Raw genomic sequence first — 20,074 nt, forward strand, 5'->3', positions numbered from 1 at the left:
GTCACAGAGCCACCTGTGCAAGTGGGACTCACTCATTATCAAAGCCAACGCGGAAGGTTGCCCTTTTGTTCCACCTCCAAGGTCTCGTTGACACAATGTCGCTCCTTAATATTCGTCTTGAACATCGTCTCTTTAGGCACGCGTCGTTTGAAGTGAATGTGTGGATGCTTTCACGCCGAGATGAGATGTGTATATCGTCCGTTGCAGATACACACTAATATCCCCATAATCCCCTGGGCACCTTCGAGTGATGGTCTTTTCTATACCCCGATATTTCCGCTCCAGCAGTGTTATACTGTAAAATGGTATGACTTTTCTGGCGAGGCTAAATTCCTAGATTAGGCAAATACGTTATCAACATAGCAACGCTCATCGACCGTGCTTTTATCTCGTAGTAGTACGGCTTGGAATGTACGAATCATCTGGGCATGCAGTGCCACCGATAAAAAGTCAGCTTCATGTTGTTCTATACCCCCTTCTTTATCATCAAAGGGGGTTTAGTTTTGTTAGAAAATTGTTGCGGGGAGGGGGGATTACATGAGCTAGTTAGCTTTTCCTTCTACAATGCGCATCGTTCCCACCGGGAACAATGCTGATACCATCACCTGTCTACACAGGCGAGGATGATCTCAGAGCCTTGTGGGCAACCGTGAACAAGCCTTGGAAACAGATCAGGTGGCTCGCCACGAAAAGATCTGGTAAACATTTTGGTGTCGCCTCTCTACAGGTTGAATGTCATGTTATCCTGGAGCAATTTCGCACTACTCGGAGTAGATCGAGTTTTATGGTCCAAAACCTAGATTTGGCTCTACGGAATCGAGACGTGTTTTCATTTGCCTTTATGAAAATAGAGAGCACAGGACGGGGCGGGACAGGGTTGCCGTTGAGGCAAGCAAGCTAAAGTAAGCTATGGATTTGGAGATATTCCTAGTTGACAAATAATTTAAATGTGGAGGGGGTCTTGACTTGTTTCCTTATGGATATATATATTATGCGGTGGATCCATCCACATTGCACCAGGTAAAGGACATACATGTAGAATAGTGACCTCAAATATGATAAGAATACTATACATGTCTCCCTAGGTTTTAAAATTGTTTTGAAGATTATATATAGATATAAAAAGCGGAAATTAAGCACAACATGATAAATCGTTCAATATTCATTCGAATGTGCGACTATAAACGCAATTATCTTATCTATTGATCTATGTATGTACCTTATTACCCACAGAGCAATGCTTGAATAATCTTTCTATGAGAGAGGTTCGGTAAGAGCGGCAGCGGCGGTATTACTGGGTAGCAAATATTGAACTTAGTTTGAAACCGCAATTCATAGTCTCTTCTAGGTTATCATTGACTCTATTATTTCATGGGAAATACAATTTGTATATCAAAGGATAGTCTAAGAAAATGTGGTAGAAGAAGTGTGTTTGGGGGGACAAAATTTTCAAAGGACTACGAAAGGGGCTGCTGGTTAACATGGGATGTATACATTCTCGCCTTGTGTCTAAAAAGAGTGTTGCAAGGATTGGGTGCATTTGATAATCGTCTGCAGACGTACATGTACATGTATTCCACAATTGCTTACAACCTCACGGTTAATACTTCGGACTGATTTAAATGAAGTCAGAATGGAGAAAATAAATGTTAACAGGGGGTAAGAAAATGAAGGGAAGGATGTCAAAGGAAACCTGACAAATTTGTGACATCGCACTCTTCTGGGAATACACAGCCCAGGTTCGGGTTCTGCAGGATTCTTATGATATTGATAGCTCCCAAGGAAATTCTCTGGGCCTCAGAGAGGAGAGATAATACGGGAGGTGAGGGGATATGAGAAAGGGAACACGGAAAATGAACTCCTCTTTCATTCCCGTAGGCCAAGTGGGGCTTGTCCGGTTGAAACTCCTCAAAGCTAACACGACTCAATCAGAACAGAGTTGAAAGCTCATCGAGAGATTATGGCTGAAGTTCTCAAGTCATTACTCCAGGCTCCGTGGTTGGCTGGCAGAAATATCCACTTTCTCGCGTTTCTCTCCCCACTTACGCGCAGACTGGAATTGGTCGAGACAGAGAGAGAAAAAAGAAATATACCTGGAAGTCGATGGACGCGCGCCACCGTTATTATGATTTGATACTCGCCAATCCCGATAAGAGAGACAAGCAACGCAAGTCAAACGACGGCTGTCATTTTCAAAAGCCGCGCAAGATTCAGGTACCTCGAGTTCAAGCAAGGTCCGTCAATATTGCTCTGTGAATCCTAACGATAGCCTAAAATCATTCAAGGCTCTAAGTCACTCTCCATACAATTGTAAGCAGCATTCGCGTTGAGAGCATATAATGTGATCAGATTGAAATTTATTTCCTTTGGAGTCCGATGTGGTGGGGTACTAACCCTTGAATATTAGTTCTTGGACGATTATCAGAATGTCAGCTCAAAGTATTTGCATACATAAATTTGATTGTCACAAACGGAATGGCGGTCTATGCTATTTTCTTCTTTTTTCATGAATTTATTCAACAAGCGGTAAACGTTCTTTCTCTGGAGCCGGGATGGCTCGGATCGATTGGCAGGAAAGTCATCCAGGAGACAAAGAAAAGTTAATTAAATCACTGGTTCTTCAAACGTGGTCTTCATGTAACGATTCCGATTCCAAGGTTGTTGGAAATTTGCGAGCGAGCGCACGGCACAGAAATTCGGCGTTTCCAGGTTCTAGCTGTTTCTGGTCAATGAGTAACTTATATGTTTCCAACCTTCTAGCCCCGAAGACCAAAGGATGAAAATCATTTATCCCATTACCCGCACGGAGTGACGAAAATGCTATCAGGCACAATCACGAAAGAGTTGAGAAAGCGGGCTCGAACAGGGCAGTATCCAGCCTTCATGTGAGCCGAGTGATACCGATGAGCTTTGCTTCATCAGCCTCCCTTTTTGTTCAGTTCGACGCTGCTTGCGTAAGTAGGCGCCTTGTGCTTCCTTTCTTTTTCTGTGCCTGCAGAGTCCGATCTAGTGATGGTCGCAGGAAAAGAACTTTTGGGTTAAAGTTGACGTATTCAGGGTCTGGATTCGAGGTTGTTGTGGGGGCATTGTTCCGAGCGCCGCCATTGAAAACGTGCCTGGGCGCTCGGCGATACTTTTTGTTCTGGCGATCGTGGAAGGCATTATTGGCGAGGAACCGCTGGAGTAGGGTGGAAACTTTTTAAAGTTTTTGATTCTGCACTAATTAGCGCGCTACAAATGAGAGCCTACTACGCAGTATGTACAGTACAAGGAGGCCAGTAGCCTGCCCCAGCTTGGGGCCTAGATAGCCATCGGCCTAATGTTTCTGATCTGTAATAATTGGATGCTTAACTAGCGAAATGCAATAGCAGCTGAGGGAAACGAACGAACCATAATGATAAGTGGGTATTTTTGGATAACCGACCTTAAAAAAATGCAAATGACTCCGCCGGTATCCAATTTTTTCACTGATACCCATTAATAATTGGGGATCATGAAGAAGGGCCAAGTGGCGGCAACCGCGCCTTCCAGTGAAAGACGATGCGGGGAAGATAAAAATACAGAGAATGAGGAATGGCGTAAAAAAGAGCTCATATGAGAAAAACGGGACCGGCACGATGGTAACGGTGCGGATCAATCCTCGTAGTTTGTCATCGGCATTTGATTTGTTTTTGTTTGCGACATTCATTCCTCCTAAAAAAGTCTGTAGCACTTTTTTGTGTGATAGGTTGTTCTATCACACGCACATCTCATTGCCATGAACGTCATTATTTTTCAGCGCAGAGAAGCCAAACTAATGTGATAAACAAGACAATATTAAACTTTAAGCAGGATCTCTGGCGCTGCGTAGGGTCCACAAAAGTAATGCAGGGCCTTTTAGCGTACGGACTCTTGCGGATTGAGTGCTGTCATTCGATTTCAAACTGAGATGTCGGAATTATGCATATCAAGCTTGGAAAGAATTGAAAGAATTGGTCCCGCAGTGGCCGCCGAAAATCCATAGTAATCCTATTAGTAGAGAGTATTTTAATATTCGGGTTGTCTGGGACGTCGGCAATATCCCCTAGATTTTAGGGAAGCAAACCTAGAAGGAAAAAAGCAAAAACGGAGCAGGAGGAGTCTAGTACTCCAAGTTTCCAGTTATTTTCATACGTGAATGATCAATCCACTGAGAATATTATCTCGGTAATTCGCATAAAAATAGAGATCTTAACACTCATAACACAGCCTAGCAAGGCTTGTCGACTTACCCCTGAGCCCATGATTTTGAGTAATCGCGCATCCATCAAGCTGTGTCCAATTCTGTGGGAGATTGATATCAACGCATGGCAGGTCAATATGGAAATCATTTGGCAGCTCCTTCTCCTTCCCCTTCTTATCCTCCTTGGTGATATTATCCGGCAGCTCCTGAAATCCAAAGAGGGAACGAGAAAAGAAAGCTTAGAATTAGAAAACCTGACTCCCTATCCTGTCGAACAAATCAAGGGTAGGGCCAAGTATCGCACCAACATGGGCCTCAAGCGGCTTGATCAACACAACTGGTTGACTATCGACAAGAACTATATCGAGCAGCACAAGTTGCGTGATGTCCTTTTTCGGACTCAAAGAAGCAAAGTGTTCCAATGTCTCCCCGAAGCCCGGCATGCGTGTGAGGAATTGCTGAATGAAGTCGCGACATATCTATGCGGTCGTTATCCGGCGATATTTGCACTAGAAAATGATGCAGTAAGGATCACAAAAACCGGCGAGGTGTTCTGCCTCCGGGATCCTACCAATGGCTTAGAGCCGCTCGAGGTTGCAGCTCGACTTGCGATGGAAGACTTCAGCATTGTTTTGGAGAATGACAGCGGACAGAGCTACCTGTAAGTCCAATTAGCTTATACTCAGCGTATGGGCCATCTGCTGACAGCAAGCAAGCGCCGCAACTGCCAGCCTATTCCCAGTTGGATGGTGTGCCAAGGAGCGAATAGGATATACCATTGCTCAAATGCATGGGCCTGTCCCTCTATGGCATAAGGAAATTGAATTTTCTGTCAATAAGTTTGTCATGCCCGTCCCTAGATCGTCCAGAGAAGAGTACAGTTCAACTAATTTCGCTGAAGATTCTTATCACGGCTAGCAGTTGACTCGCCTATGGAGCGGTCAAGCTACTTTATTCAGGTAACTAAACCCGGTGAATCATTGAGTTCGATCCTTTTCCAGCCCGTTGGGCTAGGCCACAAAGATGTCACACCGCGCGCAAAGGATATTCTTATTCGTCGCGAAAGACAGACGTTTCGCAGATTATCCAAGTCCAGGGCCATAGTGTTTGGAGTCAAAACTAGTCTAACGCGCCTTCAGGAGCTGCCGTTAGAAGAATTGAAAAACCTTGTGACGGAAATAAAAAGTTGGCCAGATGCTATAGGGAAATATAAGGGGAGGGATCATTGGGGGTCTGCTGTGATTGAGTGGATGGAAACAAGGGAGGGAGCAAAATAGCTGTAGCCAAAAGAAATAAAAGCTACAACGGGGTTTTAGCATGATGCAAAGAGTTTATATCTGCATTATCATCACATGTTCCAGTGTTAGAAAGCCCAGTGAAGCATTTTTGATTCTTGTGATATGATTAACAACTATTCTGTCTGGAGAGATGAGGTTGGATTTGCCTGGAAAGACGTGTCACGTGCCCCAGAACCTATGGATAGAATGAGAGGGGAAAAAAGAAGAATTACTATAAGAAATGAAAAAACAATACAAATAAACAATGTTTACAGATAAAATTATAGAATATTTGTAAAAATGAAACGCTGTAAGGACTCAGAAAAGGAAGAAGGAATAGCCAGGCTAAGTAATTTAATTCTTAGCTCGTCTTCTGGTTTATCCACGAGCCGTCGCGCTTTTGACAAGGACTTTGCTGTCAGTCCCAATAAGTTACCCACAAAGGAAGAACTTGAGTCCACAGAATACTACTTCTGCAGCAATTTCTCCATGGCATTTCTTCCTTCAAAAGTTGTTTCTTTTATAAATTCAAGACGTTGTCTTCGCCGCCAGTCTTCCACTAGTCTCTCTGTCATGGACGAGTTGCCAAAGATGTGGACAACGCTATCATCTGCTTCCAACGGTTCTCAGTAATCCTATACATACGGTCAAAACCCCTGGAATCCGGACGATCCATTCGCCTCCGTACCATGGTAGTGACCTGGACAAGCGGTTGCGTGAAGAGCAAGACAAGGTGCTATAAGGAAATTGGATCGTCACTTTGGCTAGGTCACGTCAAAGACGATGCTCCCTGAGGATTTGTGTTGTATCGATCGGACTTCTTACGCAAACGAGGAAGCATCGCAGCGAATGATTAGCGAGATTCAGACTATGGTGAAGCCAGTCCCCGAGAACCTGAAACCACGACGGCCTCTCAAAGACCGCGTGCTCGCCCGTCATAATCTACTTCTGATGGATGATCAGTCTCAATTCGATGGGGCAACATCTCATGAAATTCGCGACCACTGGGTCTCCTAGGTTGTTGGCGAGCTCCCAAAGAGAGTCCATACAGCAAAACTGGAAAAAAAATTAACCTCGCTGTTATACAGCGGAATGAAGGCCATGATGAATTAAATTCATGTGCTGAAACCCTCTGCTTCTTTAGTGGTCTCTTTGGTGCTCGATATAATTTTTGCCTTTTTGTCGATGATATCTGTCTCGAGTCATTGAATCATATGGGCTTGCCTGTTGTGAAGATTCTTAGAAGAGACTTTGGCCATTTGGAGCCAGAGAAGAGATGGTACACTATATATCCAGGATTTGAGGATGGTCGTACGGCAGAGCACTATCAGGATGTGGGATGGATGTACATGGATGTGCTGTCCTATCCTGAGTTTTACGCTTACTTTTCAAAGGAACACACTTATTGGTATGATCAATACTCAAGACCACCCGATATGGTCTTTGGATTTGAGACGCCGGGATTCTGGAGGAAATGAGCAGTTCTCTCTTTGCATTGCTGGAGATCAGGAGTGTCATAGTTGCTAATCTTGACTTGAAATCAAATATACCTCCTTCCAGTGCTAAATAATACTTGTGCTATTAAGCTGCTGATAAAATCTGCTTTTGAGGAATTCATTTTAAAGAGAATTGATTTCATAAATATTATTAATAAGAAGAATTGAATAATATTTATCTTATAGTAAATCAATGAATTATGCCTATAATTCTTGATTCTTTACAGTTATTATTATACAAATATCTATTTCTAATAAGAAAACTAGAGTCTGAATTCTGTAATCTATTATTACTGTGTTTTTGAAGAAATTGACAGCTACATAGCAAGCAGGATGTGTCTCACAATCTAGTACGGACTGTATACTGCGTACGGAGTAGAGTACTCAGGCGTGGAAAAATATGCCTTGCACACGCTAGTAATTTAAGCGGTAAAGAGGATACCATGCCTGCTGTCTGACGCCTGCTAGGCACTATTTAGTGCCTAATCTTTTAGGACCTAAGCCCCTAAATATTCGGAGTGCGGGCTGGAGCAATTTGAATCCGGTACCAGAATTTCAAGATAAATTCCTAGTAGGTGCGAGGACTTACACCTATGAGAGATGCTCATAGTCAGAAAGCCAAGTCTGACTAAATTTTATACAGTAATATACTAATTACATTAGGACTAATGTAATGGGTGTGTATCGTATCTATACTGCGTAATGAGTATGAAGTGGAATTAAGTTTTACGCTGAAAACCCCCCCAAAAAAGTGCCGTACTAATGCAAGTCTCCCCTGGTTTACACATTCAAAATGTTTTGGAGTACAGTGATAACCATGTGTGGGGTAGAATATCTTGAGGATGAGACATTCTGAGGATTGTAAGAAAGATGGAAAGCCGCGTTTTGATTAAACATTCCCCCCAGCTCATCTCCCTTCCATTTCTTTCTTTTGTGTGGTAGAGGATTGAGGTCCGTGAGGAAGTAAGGCACTGCAGACCATGTCACTGAAATCCGTAATATAGGATAGGTTACAGGCGGGACAATTTGTTTCGGGATATACATATCTCTCTGTGATATGTGCTCTAGGGCTCCCTGTGCGAGATATAAATGCTGATGAGGCAGCAATGGATGAGTGAGAACGCGCAAAGTCCATTCTTCTCCGGTCAATATTCACCAAAGTAGACGAAGGGAACAGAAAGAAAGAAGGGAAGAAAAAATCCTGTGTACGTTGTCACGGTTAAAGTACCTCCTTCAACCTGATTTAAATGATGTATGTACATACATACATGTACATGTACACGCGTCCCGCAATACTAAGCGAGCGTTTCTAGGGAAGCTAGGATGAGATTTTCAGGATCCTGACACATTCGCCTACCACTGCAGAGAATAGCCGTTTTCGACAAATCATTATGTCTGAACTCACTCTTCAAAGTGCCACCGACATATGCAATTTCAATGCGTTTCCGTGCGTGTGAACTTGATGAACCAGCGAAAACTCAGCGTATTGCTTCTCATTCCCCACCCATTTTTACCTAGCTCCACCAGGGACTAGGAAATTGTATATACAAAGGGTACGCGCAATGAAAACAAAAAAAAAAAAAAAAAAAAAAGCGCACCATCTGCGTCGATATCAAGGATATGACGGAGAAGGCACTGCTGTGTAGGCGCAGTGCCCGAAAGCGCGGATTGTAGGGCATGCCGGATATCAATGTTTTCAGAACCTTAAGAGTGACATGCCAAGTGGAATGCTCCGGTTACAAGCACCGGATCACTTGATTCTGGGAAACAGATTGCAGCTTAAGCGAAATATAGAACGTATCCCGGTCGGTAGTCGTCAAAGCTGTGATGTTGATGTTGATACTGACACGGCTTCTACAGCGGGAGTGGCTTGTGCTTGCTGATTTTGGCCTAGATTCAGTATACCTTCCACATCATGCTCTTCCGCGAGGCATCCGAGAGCATGCAGGACTCCTGGCTGCAAGTTTCTAGGTTACCCCGGCCACGGTGGTATATTTGCACGTTATCCTGGGGGTATGAAGACAACGTTTGGCTTGCGGGACACCTCGAACGTGAGCTGGGGTAGACATGAGAAACTTGCAAGCCCGAAGCTTGCTCCTCTCGCAAGCTCACTTACCTAGTATGCCAGGCGCAGTGAAGATGGCCCTGTTTTAAGTCGCCGTAATAAGCAACGTTGTGGTAGATAATGTATGTGAGAGGTTGCAGTGTAAACATATACTTCGATGGATAGACAGGAATGGGAAAATAATAATAGAAAATTAATCAACACCCAAAATATTTGATAGACGATGCAATTTTCTGCGGGTATTAGTCGCCTAGAAGAAAAGAAAACCGAGAAGAAGAATATTAAAAAACGCGCGGAATAGGGCAGTTGATGCAAGGTCTGGTGATATCAAAAACCACACAAGAAATAACACGCAAGTATAAAGTACGTCTATCTGGAAATGTCTATAAGCTCAATATCAAGGAGGAAAAAAAAAGAAAAAATGGCGTAAAGGAGAACGCACCAGAGGGGGGCGGCAAATATAAAACATAAGAGGAAAAGTAAAAAAAAGGAAGGAGAAAAGTCAGTTGGGAATAACCCTGCATGTTTTTACAGTTTAGTCGCCTTGCTGGGAGTTTCTTGCTTCAGCCGCACAACGCCCTAATAATTATTGACATGTTAGTATAGATAGAAATGCCTGGAAAGGTACTCATCTTTCCCGGCGCGGGGGTGAAGAAAAGAGTGCGAAAGTTCTCACCTCCTGCACACACGTCGCCACCAGTGTCCCATCCTGTGCCCAGATCTTTTGCATCACCAGCCCTCTCTCATCCCCTGCCCACGGGCTCGTCATCTCCGTGAACAGCCACTCGTCCGCTCTGAATCCCCCACGACTGTGGAAGTAAATAGTATGATCTAAACTGACCATCATGCCCATCTTCCGCGGTGGCTCTCGAGAAGTAGCACCAGAATCTTCTTGTATATAGCCAGCGGAGAATTCAGCGGCTTCTTGCCGCGCAAGCTCCCTGGTGGATCTCTCTATTTCCTCGATGTCCAGATCAGAGGGATTTTTCAGCTTGGAGATAGCTGCTTTTAGAGCTTTAGGGGACTCGAAGCGAGGGATGTTTTGGACCCGCGCAACGGTGCCGATGAAATAGCTATCAGACATGTATGCGAGAGCGGAAAGGTGAGCTTTGCGCCCGCCAGTGATGGTACCGCGTGCACGGATGAACTGGTGGATGGCTTTTTGTTCTGCACGGGGAGAAGTCCCTGGAGGGAGTTAGTTTTGGCTCCAAATATAAAGTCTGGGAGATAAAAAAAGAAGCCCTTTTTTCTCTCTATAAACATACTATTAAGAATTCCCGCTCTTCTCGTCTCAAAAGGGCCTCTGTCGACAGTATTTCCATTCGCCGGCGGCAGCGCCACGTCCGGTTTCTGTGTACTATGCTCAACCTTTTTCACGCCGCCGCCTCCCTCACGGTCAAAACTTATCGTGGTTGTGAAAATGGGTTTGCCCCTTTGGCGTGCCTGTACGGTACGAGTTGCGAAAGATCGTCCTTCCCGAACACGTTCGACATGGTATACGACGGGGATTTCAGAGTCACCGGCCAACACGAAGTAGCAATGCATGCTATGCGGAGAGAATTCAGGCCCAACGGTTAACTGGGCAGCAGCAAGGCACTGGGCAATAGCAGCACCGCCGTAAATTCCGCGCGCACCAGGGGGATGCCATAGTGGCCGGGTGTTTGTAAATACGTCCTGGACAAAAATTTAGTTAGCGCCTTTCGGTAGAGTAACTATGAGTGAAGTGGCATTCCATGCACTGGACATGGCCGGCTCATCTTTGCTCGAACGGGTTTATTCATTGATTCTTACCGGCCCAATGTCGGATACAGGGGTCAGCTCGAGGATATTCTCTATGTGAGACTTGGACGGGTCCTGCGGCGGAGGTTCAAAGAGTGTAACTTTCATGGCGGCGGTTGTATGGCGGGACGATGACCGGGAAGAGTGGGGGATACGGAGGTTAGAAGAAAGACGATTGCTTGAGGTAACATATACAAGCACAAAACGATCAATTTCCCACCAGCCTCAGAAATCCTAGAAACAAAACAAACGATTGTCGCAGGAGATAGATTTCAGTTATAAATTTATTGTTGTTGGCGGTTTTGTCGCCTCCTGAGCTGAAATGCGATTCGGAAATGCCGAGGTCCAGCACACATGAACAGCCTAGGCAACGACGGCGTAGTTGGTTGACGACAATGGAAAATGCGGAATAAAGCAGACGACAAAGAATATTTACTCCATTGAGATCCGTATTTGTCTTGTTCACAGGCTGCGATAGTGGTCACAAATGGCATATGATGATTCTTGTCTTTGTCCCCTCGCATAGCTAAAATTCCGTACCAGATCCCCTCTCAGGAAAGATCTGCAACTCCATCGGCTGCAACAGGAGAATACCTACTCCGTATAGTAATAAGGAATTCCCAAATATACTACCTCCCCAGGGAAACAACTTTTTTAGAATATCATTGTGCTGATGCAGGTACTCAAACGACCCTTGGGCAGGGCAGGGATCCAACAGCCATATCTTCGAGATCCAAAAGACGAAAAACAACCTTGGAAGCGACGTCACCGCTTATTCAAAACCAATAGAAATAAGTGATAAAATATATACATATACGGAGTATGTAGCAGATTCAATATTCCATTTACATCGGTTGGAATATTCAATCGCTTCCAAATTATATCACGTTTAAAGATAGAAATGGGTAAATATAACTAGCTTAGGAACCCCACAAAATCAACCCGGGGCGCCCAAAGTCCCAAGAATATCCAGGTACTCCGTACAGTAAGTAACTAGTTAGTTCATCCCGCCAAAAAACCCGAAAAAAAGAAAACAAAACAGAGGAGCCGAAACTTTATAGTTGCCGGCAAAATCGGTCTTTTCCAACAAGGTTTTCGGATATCCTCCAGAACAAAACCCCGGATTCCTGGCGTCGCCCGAAAGCCTGGAAGGAACATGAAATCAAAAGAACCCCATTGGTAAACTACCGGGGGAATCCTTGACACTAGCCGTTTCCCAGTAAAGAACTGGCAGTGTTGATTGGGTTCCGCGGTTATTGGGAAGACTGCGGCTAATAAACGTATTTCGGGTCTATTTCTCCACTTCCTTCTGTTCCCTTTTGCTTCTCTCTTCCCCTCCCTCAACCTCTCATTCTTAGTGGGGTGTGGGGATAAGCGAGATGGATGAGAATTAAATCTGTACGTATATATATATCGGCGGGTGAGGTCGGGAGGGGAAAGGGATGTAGTACATTTTATACTTGTTATGATAATTCTCGATAATTGCATCCATACATTACGTACATGCGTAGACGAAAAGCAAACCACTGCGCGTGAAACGCGAAGAAAAAAGAATCCAAGGAAAGAGAAAAGTAAAAAGAATAAACCATGGCCCCTTCCGTCGTCAGAGAAGATCTCACCAACCCGATTGTTCCCGCGAACAAAAACGCCAGCTCCCAGCAAGAGCAAAAGCCTGGAGCGGCCATTGAGCAGGTCCAGCTGCGCAATCGCACAGTGACCGGCCAGCAGCTAAACATCAGGCAATATCCCAAATTCAACAGCCTAGAGGAAGAGCGCCTTTACCGCAAGCAGCATCTGGCAGCGGCGTTTCGGGTTTTTGCTGATCGCGGCTTCGATGAGGGTGTGGCGGGCCACATCTCTGTCAGAGATCCGATTTTGACGGATCATTTTTGTACGTTTTCTCCACTCTTGCTTTGTCTTCGCCAATTTCCCCATTTCCCCTATTCCTTGGCGGCCGCATATAGGGAAAGGGAGGAAGCATAAATGTGAAGGGGTGCGAGGGTCTCATTATGGAAATGAGATTATGTATATCTCAAATCTACTGCCCTCTACTTGCCAAGACCCAAAATACACCCCCACCACAAAACAACATTAACCCCAAAGAACGCAAACAGGGCTAAACGCACTCTCCCAAAACTTCTCCCAAATATCCGTCTCAGACCTAATCCTAGTCAACGAAGACGGTGACGTCGTCATCGGCACCGAGCCCATAAACTCAGCCGCCTTCGCCATCCATTCCGAGATTCACAAGGCCCGTCCCAACGTTAACGCCGCCTGCCACGCTCACAGCGTCTACGGCAAAGCCTTCTCCGTCTTCGGCCGCGAACTCGACATGATGACCCAGGACGCGCTGCGCTTCTACAAATCCCACGCCGTCTACGGCGAATTCCGCGGCGTGGTGCTGGACCGCGAAGAGGGCATTAATATCGCCCGCGCGCTAGGGGATGGCAAGGCGGTGATTTTGCAGAATCATGGGCTGCTGACGGTTGGCGAGAGTGTGGATGAGGCGGCGTTTTGGTTTATTAGTCTGGACAAGACGTGTCATGCGCAGCTGTTGGCGGATGCGGCGGCAGCTGGGTCTGGGTATAAGAAGATTTTGATTGGCGAGGAAGAAGCGGAGGTAACGGCGGAGCAGGTTGGTGGCCCGGATAAGGGTTGGTTGGCTTTCCAGGGGTATTATGATGAGCAGCTTGCGAAGACAAACGGATCATTCTTGAAGTAGGGCAGTAGTATGTATGCCCAGGGATCTGTTGCTCTTGCTCTGATCATGATTGTTCCTTTTGTGCTGATTTTCCCCTTCCCATTCTCTGATGTCAGGGAAAGGGTATGGATGAGGATGAGCAGCATTTCATGATAATCGATCGGCAAATATATGATAGGGGGACGGGCCTCGTCCGTTATATATTTCCATCATATGTGAAGGAATCTGTTTAGTCAATGACGTTATATTGACGTTGTCGCATTGATTATTATCTCATGATTGTATCTTTCCTTCATAACATATGCTCACCCCGTTTTGCCGCTCGTGAAATAGAAAGATTTGGGCTAGCCAATCATCAAGACAACGAAAAGAAGTGAGGGGGATAGGATAATAGTAGTAGCGTAGGGTCTGAATAAGAAATCGTTCAGGAATCCGAACGACATGGAATCGCGTTAAAAGTTATACAAATCCAAAAATAAAAAAAAATAAAAAAAATAAACAATAAAATAAAATAAAATAAAGAGATAGAAACAAAAATCAAAGAATGGAAGAATAGAGAAAAGAGAGATATATAAAAAGTAACGTGAAATTGGAAACGTACGCCTACCGGGATATCGCTAAAACCGCTCTGCAAAACCGACTTTAAAAAAAAAAAAAAAAAAAAAAAAAAAAAAAAAAAAAAAAAAAAAAAAAAGAAAAAGAAAAAAAAGAAATGAAAGACATCATGGTACAGAAACTCGAAAAATGAAGGGCATCTACCCCTGAAAAACGGACGTAACTTTGAATGTTTTCCAAAGCCATCTAGTTTCTGTCGTGGATGATATATAGGTATGTTTATATCGATATATGGGATAGACAAATGGTTATAGATCGCCTAGTTCGACAATGGATCGTCTCATTTCTCTCGGTTCATGTCGATGGGGTCGCGTTCTTCCAGGAGGTGTGCCTTTTCGAATACTCCCATTATGTGGTAATGATCGATTACTTATCCTGCCTGGGGCATAACCAGGTGGTGGAGAGGGTGGTAGAGGGCGTTCGTAGGGTGATCTTGGCGGTTTGACTGTTAATTCTTCGTCTCCATCTAAGCCCGGATCAGGGAGATCGATGCGGAAGGTGCTCTGAGTGACCTCAGGACTGGGTGCCCGGTCTGCATCTTGCTGTAAATAAAGTCGCAGAAGCTGTCTTCGTTGCAGTTCTGCGTCATCGACAGAAACCTCCCCGTTCCGTCCCCGCCGGAAGGCGTAACGTCGCGGTACGAAAACAACATTATGAGAGTTGTAAATAGCTGCAGCTCCAAATGCAGCAGTAGAAACGGTGGAAATGGTGATGACTGCGATAGAGAGGGCGGTGAGGGGTGTTAGCCGCCTTACTAAAATATTCAAGGCTACGTTAAAGACGCCTATAAGGCTCGATCCGAAGCACGGTCTGTGGGGGAGTGGGTTTTGCACGTCAGTATGTAATGTACAGTACATGTACAGGACCATGGCTTGCGACGAAAGTTTCCGGGTTTTGAGCCGGACTCTCATGATGGTAGGTAACGGGAGAGTGGGATTATAATTGGCATACATGAAAATGAAGTCGACCAAATAATGCTTCTTCCTCCATCGCAAACAGAAACCAACGCACACCAGGTAGCCAACGCCGACGAGGGCTGTGCCGGTAGCGGCCAAAGCAAACTGGCCGCCGCGCATATCGTCCGCATTGTTATCGATCGCAAGAGGGAAAACAACAAATCTAGAGAAGAGGATCAAGATATTAATCAGCTCAGTCGTTTGAATATTCATGGACAAATATGTCATTAATTTCAACATACCCAGCGAGAAGAAGCCAAGCTGAGATGCTTGCTAATAACTTCCAGTACCAACGTAGGTCCTCCTCGAGGATTCCCAAGGACAGTCCTAGCTCCGAATAACGAGGGGAGCCCATTGCGGCAAAGGGTCACTGCATCGAGGAGGAGGAGAAAACGAGCACGGCAATAGAGAGGAAAAGAAGAAATGATATAAAGTCAGGAAAAGGAGAGATGATAAGCTGCCAAAAGTGGTTGGATGATATGTTGATCTGGTTGCTGGCACTGAGCTCTAGGCTGACAGGTACGAGTCAGATGTATGCCAGCGCAAACCAGAACACCAAAACGATCTCGCTGGGCAGATGCGACTGTTACTTTTTAGCACCTGATTACTTATTTGAACAACTGGTGCGGACGAGAAGCAGGGAGAAAATTGCGAAGAAAGAGTTTTGTGGTTGGAACTGGAGATACGAAACAGCAAACACAGGAAAAATGCGGCGAGGGTCAAGAAATCAGAGCGCACAACGAGGCTCTGGGCAAAGCAAATGCCCGGTCAGGCAATCAGTTCAATCGGGACTCCAACAAGACAGAAAAACTGGTTGGTTGGTGGCGGAGTGGAATCGTTTCCCGACCGTAGCGCAATTGGTCTGTTTGTTTGAGACTGTTGAACGAGGCGGGGCCAGGAGGGGCTGGAAAACGAGGGCTGGGGGGGGTCAATTAGGCTGGAAAAGGAGGGTTAAAAGGGAACAAGAGATAGTCCCTTTGTATCCAAGAATGAAAGCGAGCGTTGGTTCCGATGAAAGATGGAGATCTTTAGAGCAGAGGAAGGGAGTTGGGGAGAGGGTTACATAGTAGTACTCCGTACATAGGTTAACTACCCAAACGAAGAGAAAGAAAGGAAAAGCAACGACAACCAGCACAAACAAACAAAGAGATTAAAACGATCCTCTGCCTGTATAACCACGGATCTGGACAGTTTTCCCGATTATTATCTAGGTCCCGCTTCCAGCGATGGGGTAAATCTGGGGCTGGAGGACCAGAGCTTTGTCTCCTGTTAACACCCTATCCTTTTCTCCCCTTTTGCCCTTATGCTCAATGAGAAGAATTCATGGGTGAAAAGAATCACAAATTCCTGCAGACAAGCAGAGAGCGATAAGGTAATAATACATAGTAATATGCCACAAATCTTCAGCTTGCCCTCCAATCCAACTCCGAGTCCGGCATATTGCCCTAATCTGGCACGCTGTTCCTCCAGTCTTCTCTCCCTTCCCCAATCAGATCCCAGCTTAACCAAACGCCCCCCCCAACACTTCTAGGCCTAATTGGGGGCTGGATCTAGGCGATTCTTTAACTAAATTTAACTAAGTTTAGGCCAAATCTTACCCACACGCGCCGATCCATTAGCCAAATTTTCGGGGCTCTTCAGCAGGAAGTGGGGCCTTGGCAGTTTGTAACAGAATATTGTTTTTCATTGCTTGGCTGAATTCCTCTGCATTGTTTTGTAGTAGAGTCTCCTCTGCCTCTGATTGAGAAATGTGAAGAGGCATAAATCAAACCATGAGAAACCAACAACTATGTGATTATGTTTTGATTTCTGCTTGTTTCTCGGTCTCTGCTCAGGTTTTGCAGTCTCCCCTGTAACCGTTGCTCTCGTTGCAACGACTTGGCTTGCGCTCGTAAACACTGTGGCACAGTTCCCTGGCATGATAACAGTTAGTCGAACGCAAGCAAGACTCAAGAGGCCTGCGAAGGCACTGGGTTCGACAACCGGCCCCTCGAAAAGCCCTGCCCTGCCATAGCCCCAACAACTGTCGTCCTTGTCTCAGTTCTGCGCGTAGAGTCCCGTGGTTGTTAGGGCTGTGTCGATCTTCGTCTTCCACTGGTGATCGTAGAAAAAATCATCCAACGCCATTTATCTACATTCCCAAGGAATTGACGCATTGTCATCGACAAACTTTAACCCCGCTAATTGACCTTTTTTTTTTTTTTTCCTATCTGTTTCCTAATTGTTGTCTGCTTTGTGGGCGACAACTTATTAATGTCCCAACCCAACCAACGTCTTCGGCTGAAAGTGTTCGAAGTTGAGACATTTGGAGATTTCTAAAGATCTAAATATGCAACTCACTGCCACGAGCCCCAGCCAACCTGCAGGGCGGCTGTGCGTTAACACTAATGGCGTACATCTAACTATCATCTTATGGGAAATGCGGTGCCTCAGAACTTGACCGTTAACTAGGGCTAAGGCTAATGTCAGCAAGACGAAGTCTCCGACACGAATGGCCGAGACTCGAAGAATGGTAACCAAAAGCTGAGCGAGCAAAGAAAGAGTTTCAGACGGATGGATGCCTGCACTTTTCCTTAAATTTCCTGCCAATCCTTCGGGTTTGATATTTAAACAGTTGCCTGACCTGTTTACCTTTCCAGCCTTGTAAAAATCAACAATATTGTCACAAACTGTGAAATTTCGTCATTTGATGCTCAGAGACACTATATACAGCTCACATTCTCCCTCGCATTTCTCGGGCAGTGAAAAAGGCAATGAAAACCCAAAAAAACAATGACTATCCATATTCGGCGTTATAGCTTCCTCACACCTTGTCTGGGTTTCAAGGAACAGCCCTTGTTGCTTAACTATTGTTTGCGCTTTGCGACAAGAGCAGATGCACAGAATGAAACATCAAAGAAGCGAAAAAGAGAAGGGAACAAACACCTTTCCGGACGAGTTCAATGACCTTCGAAGCTTCGTGCTTATAGCTTCCTGTGCTTCATGAATCTAATCCTTGTTGGTCGAATTGCTCCACCCGGACAAAGGAAACAACAATAATTAACAATAATGGATCATCAACGACTGCTGGTTATAAATGGCTGGCTGGATGGATGAATATATATTTACAGACCAGACCCCAAGATGAGATGCCCGTTCTTCCCAAATCGTCAAAGTCAATAAATAATATTGATGGTCATTCTGATGCGTTCCCGTTTCCTTTGTTTGGACGCATTCCGGGGAAAAGGTCCGAACAAAAGTCATCCATGGATCCCTGAAAGCTTCATCCTACAGGTGGCTAGATGCGGTGAGGAAAAAGTTGTCCATGCAGAGCAGAAAGGCCAGGGACCTACCCAGGGACATGTAATAATGTACTCCGTACGCATCCGCATCATTTATTGTTTTTCCCCTGCAGGTTGCACCAAAAGTAATAATGAAAAGGAACCTTGGAAGAAAACTCTTGTCCACTAGTTTCCAATTATATATACAAGGTTTACCGTTCGCATATACCGTCGAGGTTCATTGTACGCTATAACTTTCCCATGAGCAACGTGGTAAATAATTACCTAGGGAGGGCGAGAACACTCCCCGTTCCGGAAATCACGCAACGCTTGCTCCGATTGCAAAATTTACGTGTTAAGGCATAGGGCACACAGGAGCAAGCCCGATTGACAACAACAATAATGATAATGGCAAGGCGACCAACTCCTCTCTTTGCTCCGGGTCAGGATTCGAGAGTTGATATGATATGGGAAGGAATCAAGGCTGGTAGAAACGTCCACTTCCCCCTGCCAAGACTACCATGCGATCCCACCACGCACCAACCACGCACGACCACGCACGACCATGCCTCCAGACCCTCAACTCGATATCCTCCTCTTGTTGGCTGGCTACATTTTGAAGTCCCTTAGAAAATTTAATTTTTGAAATCTGGAACGCCTTTTCACTCCTTTTGCTTTCCTCCCCTTTCCCTTCCAAATACTTGGCTTTACTTCCGTCTAACCTGCTTAGGTTTTTTAGATATTAAATGTTAACAGACACCTAGTCTTTATCTAAGTTACTCCGAATTTCAGCAACCCAGTTTTTCCCTTCTTCACAACCTTGCCGCTGACAGGGGTGGGCATGGAAAAGATTTTATTGTAGGCTACTGGGGCAAAAGAGCTCGATCACCACCAGCGCACTGCTGGTAGAAGGGCCGACCAACCGCGGGACCCCCAACACCCCCCCTCGGACCAGCTATCACAGAGTACAGTACTTCCCCTCAGTGGCTCCCTTCAGTGGCCTCCCCACAATGGCTCCTTTTTAATAATGGACTCAGTCAGTCCTAGGGCTCACGGGACTTCTAGGGCACACTCCTGGGATGTCTCTTGACACTGTTAAAATGTCCAGGATATTTGTTAGGAATTTTTAAGTCCATTCTGGGATTGAACCCATGCATGTTGATCACAGCGGGGCTCACGCTTAACAGTCTCATAACCTGTAGGCTACTGGGACAAAAGAGCTCGATCACCACCAGCGCACTGCTGGTAGAAGGGCCGACCAACCGCGGGACCCTCAACATGTAGGCTACTGGGGCAAAAGAGCTCAATCACCACCAGCGCACTGCTGGTAGAAGGGCCGACCAACCGCGGGACCCCCAACACCCCCCCTCGGACCAGCTACCACAGAGTACAGTACTTCCCCTCAGTGGCTCCCTTCAGTGGCCTCCCCACAATGGCTCCTTTTAATAATGGACTGGACCACTCAGTCCTAGGGCTCACGGGACTTCTAGGGCACACTCCTGGGATGTCTCTTGGCACTGTTAAAATGTCCAAGGGTATTTGTTAGGAATTTTTAAGTCCATTCTGGGATCAAACCCATGCATGTTGACCACAGTGGGGCTCACGCTCAACAGTCTCATAACCTGTAGGCTACTGGGGCAAAAGAGCTCAATCACCACCAGCGCACTGCTGGTAGAAGGGCCGACCAACCGCGGGACCCTCAACACAACATTTATATCCTAGCT

The 20,074-nt window shown here is 45.5% G+C and overlaps 6 protein-coding genes across 6 annotated transcripts; 4 read left to right on the forward strand and 2 right to left on the reverse strand.

Annotated features, from left to right (window-relative positions):
* Positions 1 to 589: 589 nt before the first annotated feature.
* BDCG_00948 (uncharacterized protein) lies at positions 590 to 901 on the forward strand (the record flags this gene model as incomplete). The annotated part of the gene is made up of 1 exon (XM_045416463.1): positions 590 to 901. One exon carries the CDS (start codon positions 590 to 592, stop codon positions 899 to 901), a length of 312 nt encoding a protein of 103 aa, XP_045272183.1.
* A 3,219-nt stretch (positions 902 to 4,120) lies between these two features.
* On the forward strand, positions 4,121 to 5,726 carry BDCG_00949 (uncharacterized protein). Its single transcript, XM_045416464.1, has 3 exons — positions 4,121 to 4,862; positions 4,918 to 5,040; positions 5,103 to 5,726. Exons 1-3 carry the CDS (start codon positions 4,261 to 4,263, stop codon positions 5,476 to 5,478), a joined length of 1,101 nt encoding a protein of 366 aa, XP_045272184.1. The 5' UTR covers positions 4,121 to 4,260; the 3' UTR covers positions 5,479 to 5,726.
* A 535-nt stretch (positions 5,727 to 6,261) lies between these two features.
* On the forward strand, positions 6,262 to 6,956 carry BDCG_00950 (uncharacterized protein; the record flags this gene model as incomplete). The annotated part of the gene is made up of 2 exons (XM_045416465.1): positions 6,262 to 6,486; positions 6,567 to 6,956. The coding sequence occupies 2 exons, from the start codon at positions 6,262 to 6,264 to the stop codon at positions 6,954 to 6,956; spliced, it is 615 nt and encodes a 204-aa protein (XP_045272185.1).
* Positions 6,957 to 7,967: 1,011 nt separating this feature from the next.
* BDCG_00951 (acyl-CoA thioesterase II) lies at positions 7,968 to 12,167 on the reverse strand. Its single transcript, XM_045416466.1, has 4 exons — positions 10,831 to 12,167; positions 10,305 to 10,713; positions 9,716 to 10,224; positions 7,968 to 9,618 (listed from the first exon to the last, which is right to left on the reverse strand). The coding sequence occupies exons 1-4, from the start codon at positions 10,924 to 10,926 to the stop codon at positions 9,568 to 9,570; spliced, it is 1,065 nt and encodes a 354-aa protein (XP_045272186.1). The 5' UTR covers positions 10,927 to 12,167; the 3' UTR covers positions 7,968 to 9,567.
* BDCG_00952 (class II aldolase/adducin) lies at positions 11,950 to 14,158 on the forward strand. Its single transcript, XM_045416467.1, has 2 exons — positions 11,950 to 12,709; positions 12,933 to 14,158. Exons 1-2 carry the CDS (start codon positions 12,406 to 12,408, stop codon positions 13,538 to 13,540), a joined length of 912 nt encoding a protein of 303 aa, XP_045272187.1. The 5' UTR covers positions 11,950 to 12,405; the 3' UTR covers positions 13,541 to 14,158.
* On the reverse strand, positions 12,233 to 17,017 carry BDCG_00953 (uncharacterized protein). The gene is made up of 3 exons (XM_045416468.1): positions 15,333 to 17,017; positions 15,086 to 15,253; positions 12,233 to 14,944 (listed from the first exon to the last, which is right to left on the reverse strand). Exons 1-3 carry the CDS (start codon positions 15,443 to 15,445, stop codon positions 14,383 to 14,385), a joined length of 843 nt encoding a protein of 280 aa, XP_045272188.1. The 5' UTR covers positions 15,446 to 17,017; the 3' UTR covers positions 12,233 to 14,382.
* Between the last annotated feature and the right edge of the window lie 3,057 nt (positions 17,018 to 20,074).

Source organism: Blastomyces dermatitidis (genome assembly GCF_000003525.1).
Source record: "Blastomyces dermatitidis ER-3 genomic scaffold supercont1.1, whole genome shotgun sequence".
Taxonomy (NCBI): Eukaryota; Fungi; Ascomycota; class Eurotiomycetes; order Onygenales; family Ajellomycetaceae; genus Blastomyces; species Blastomyces dermatitidis.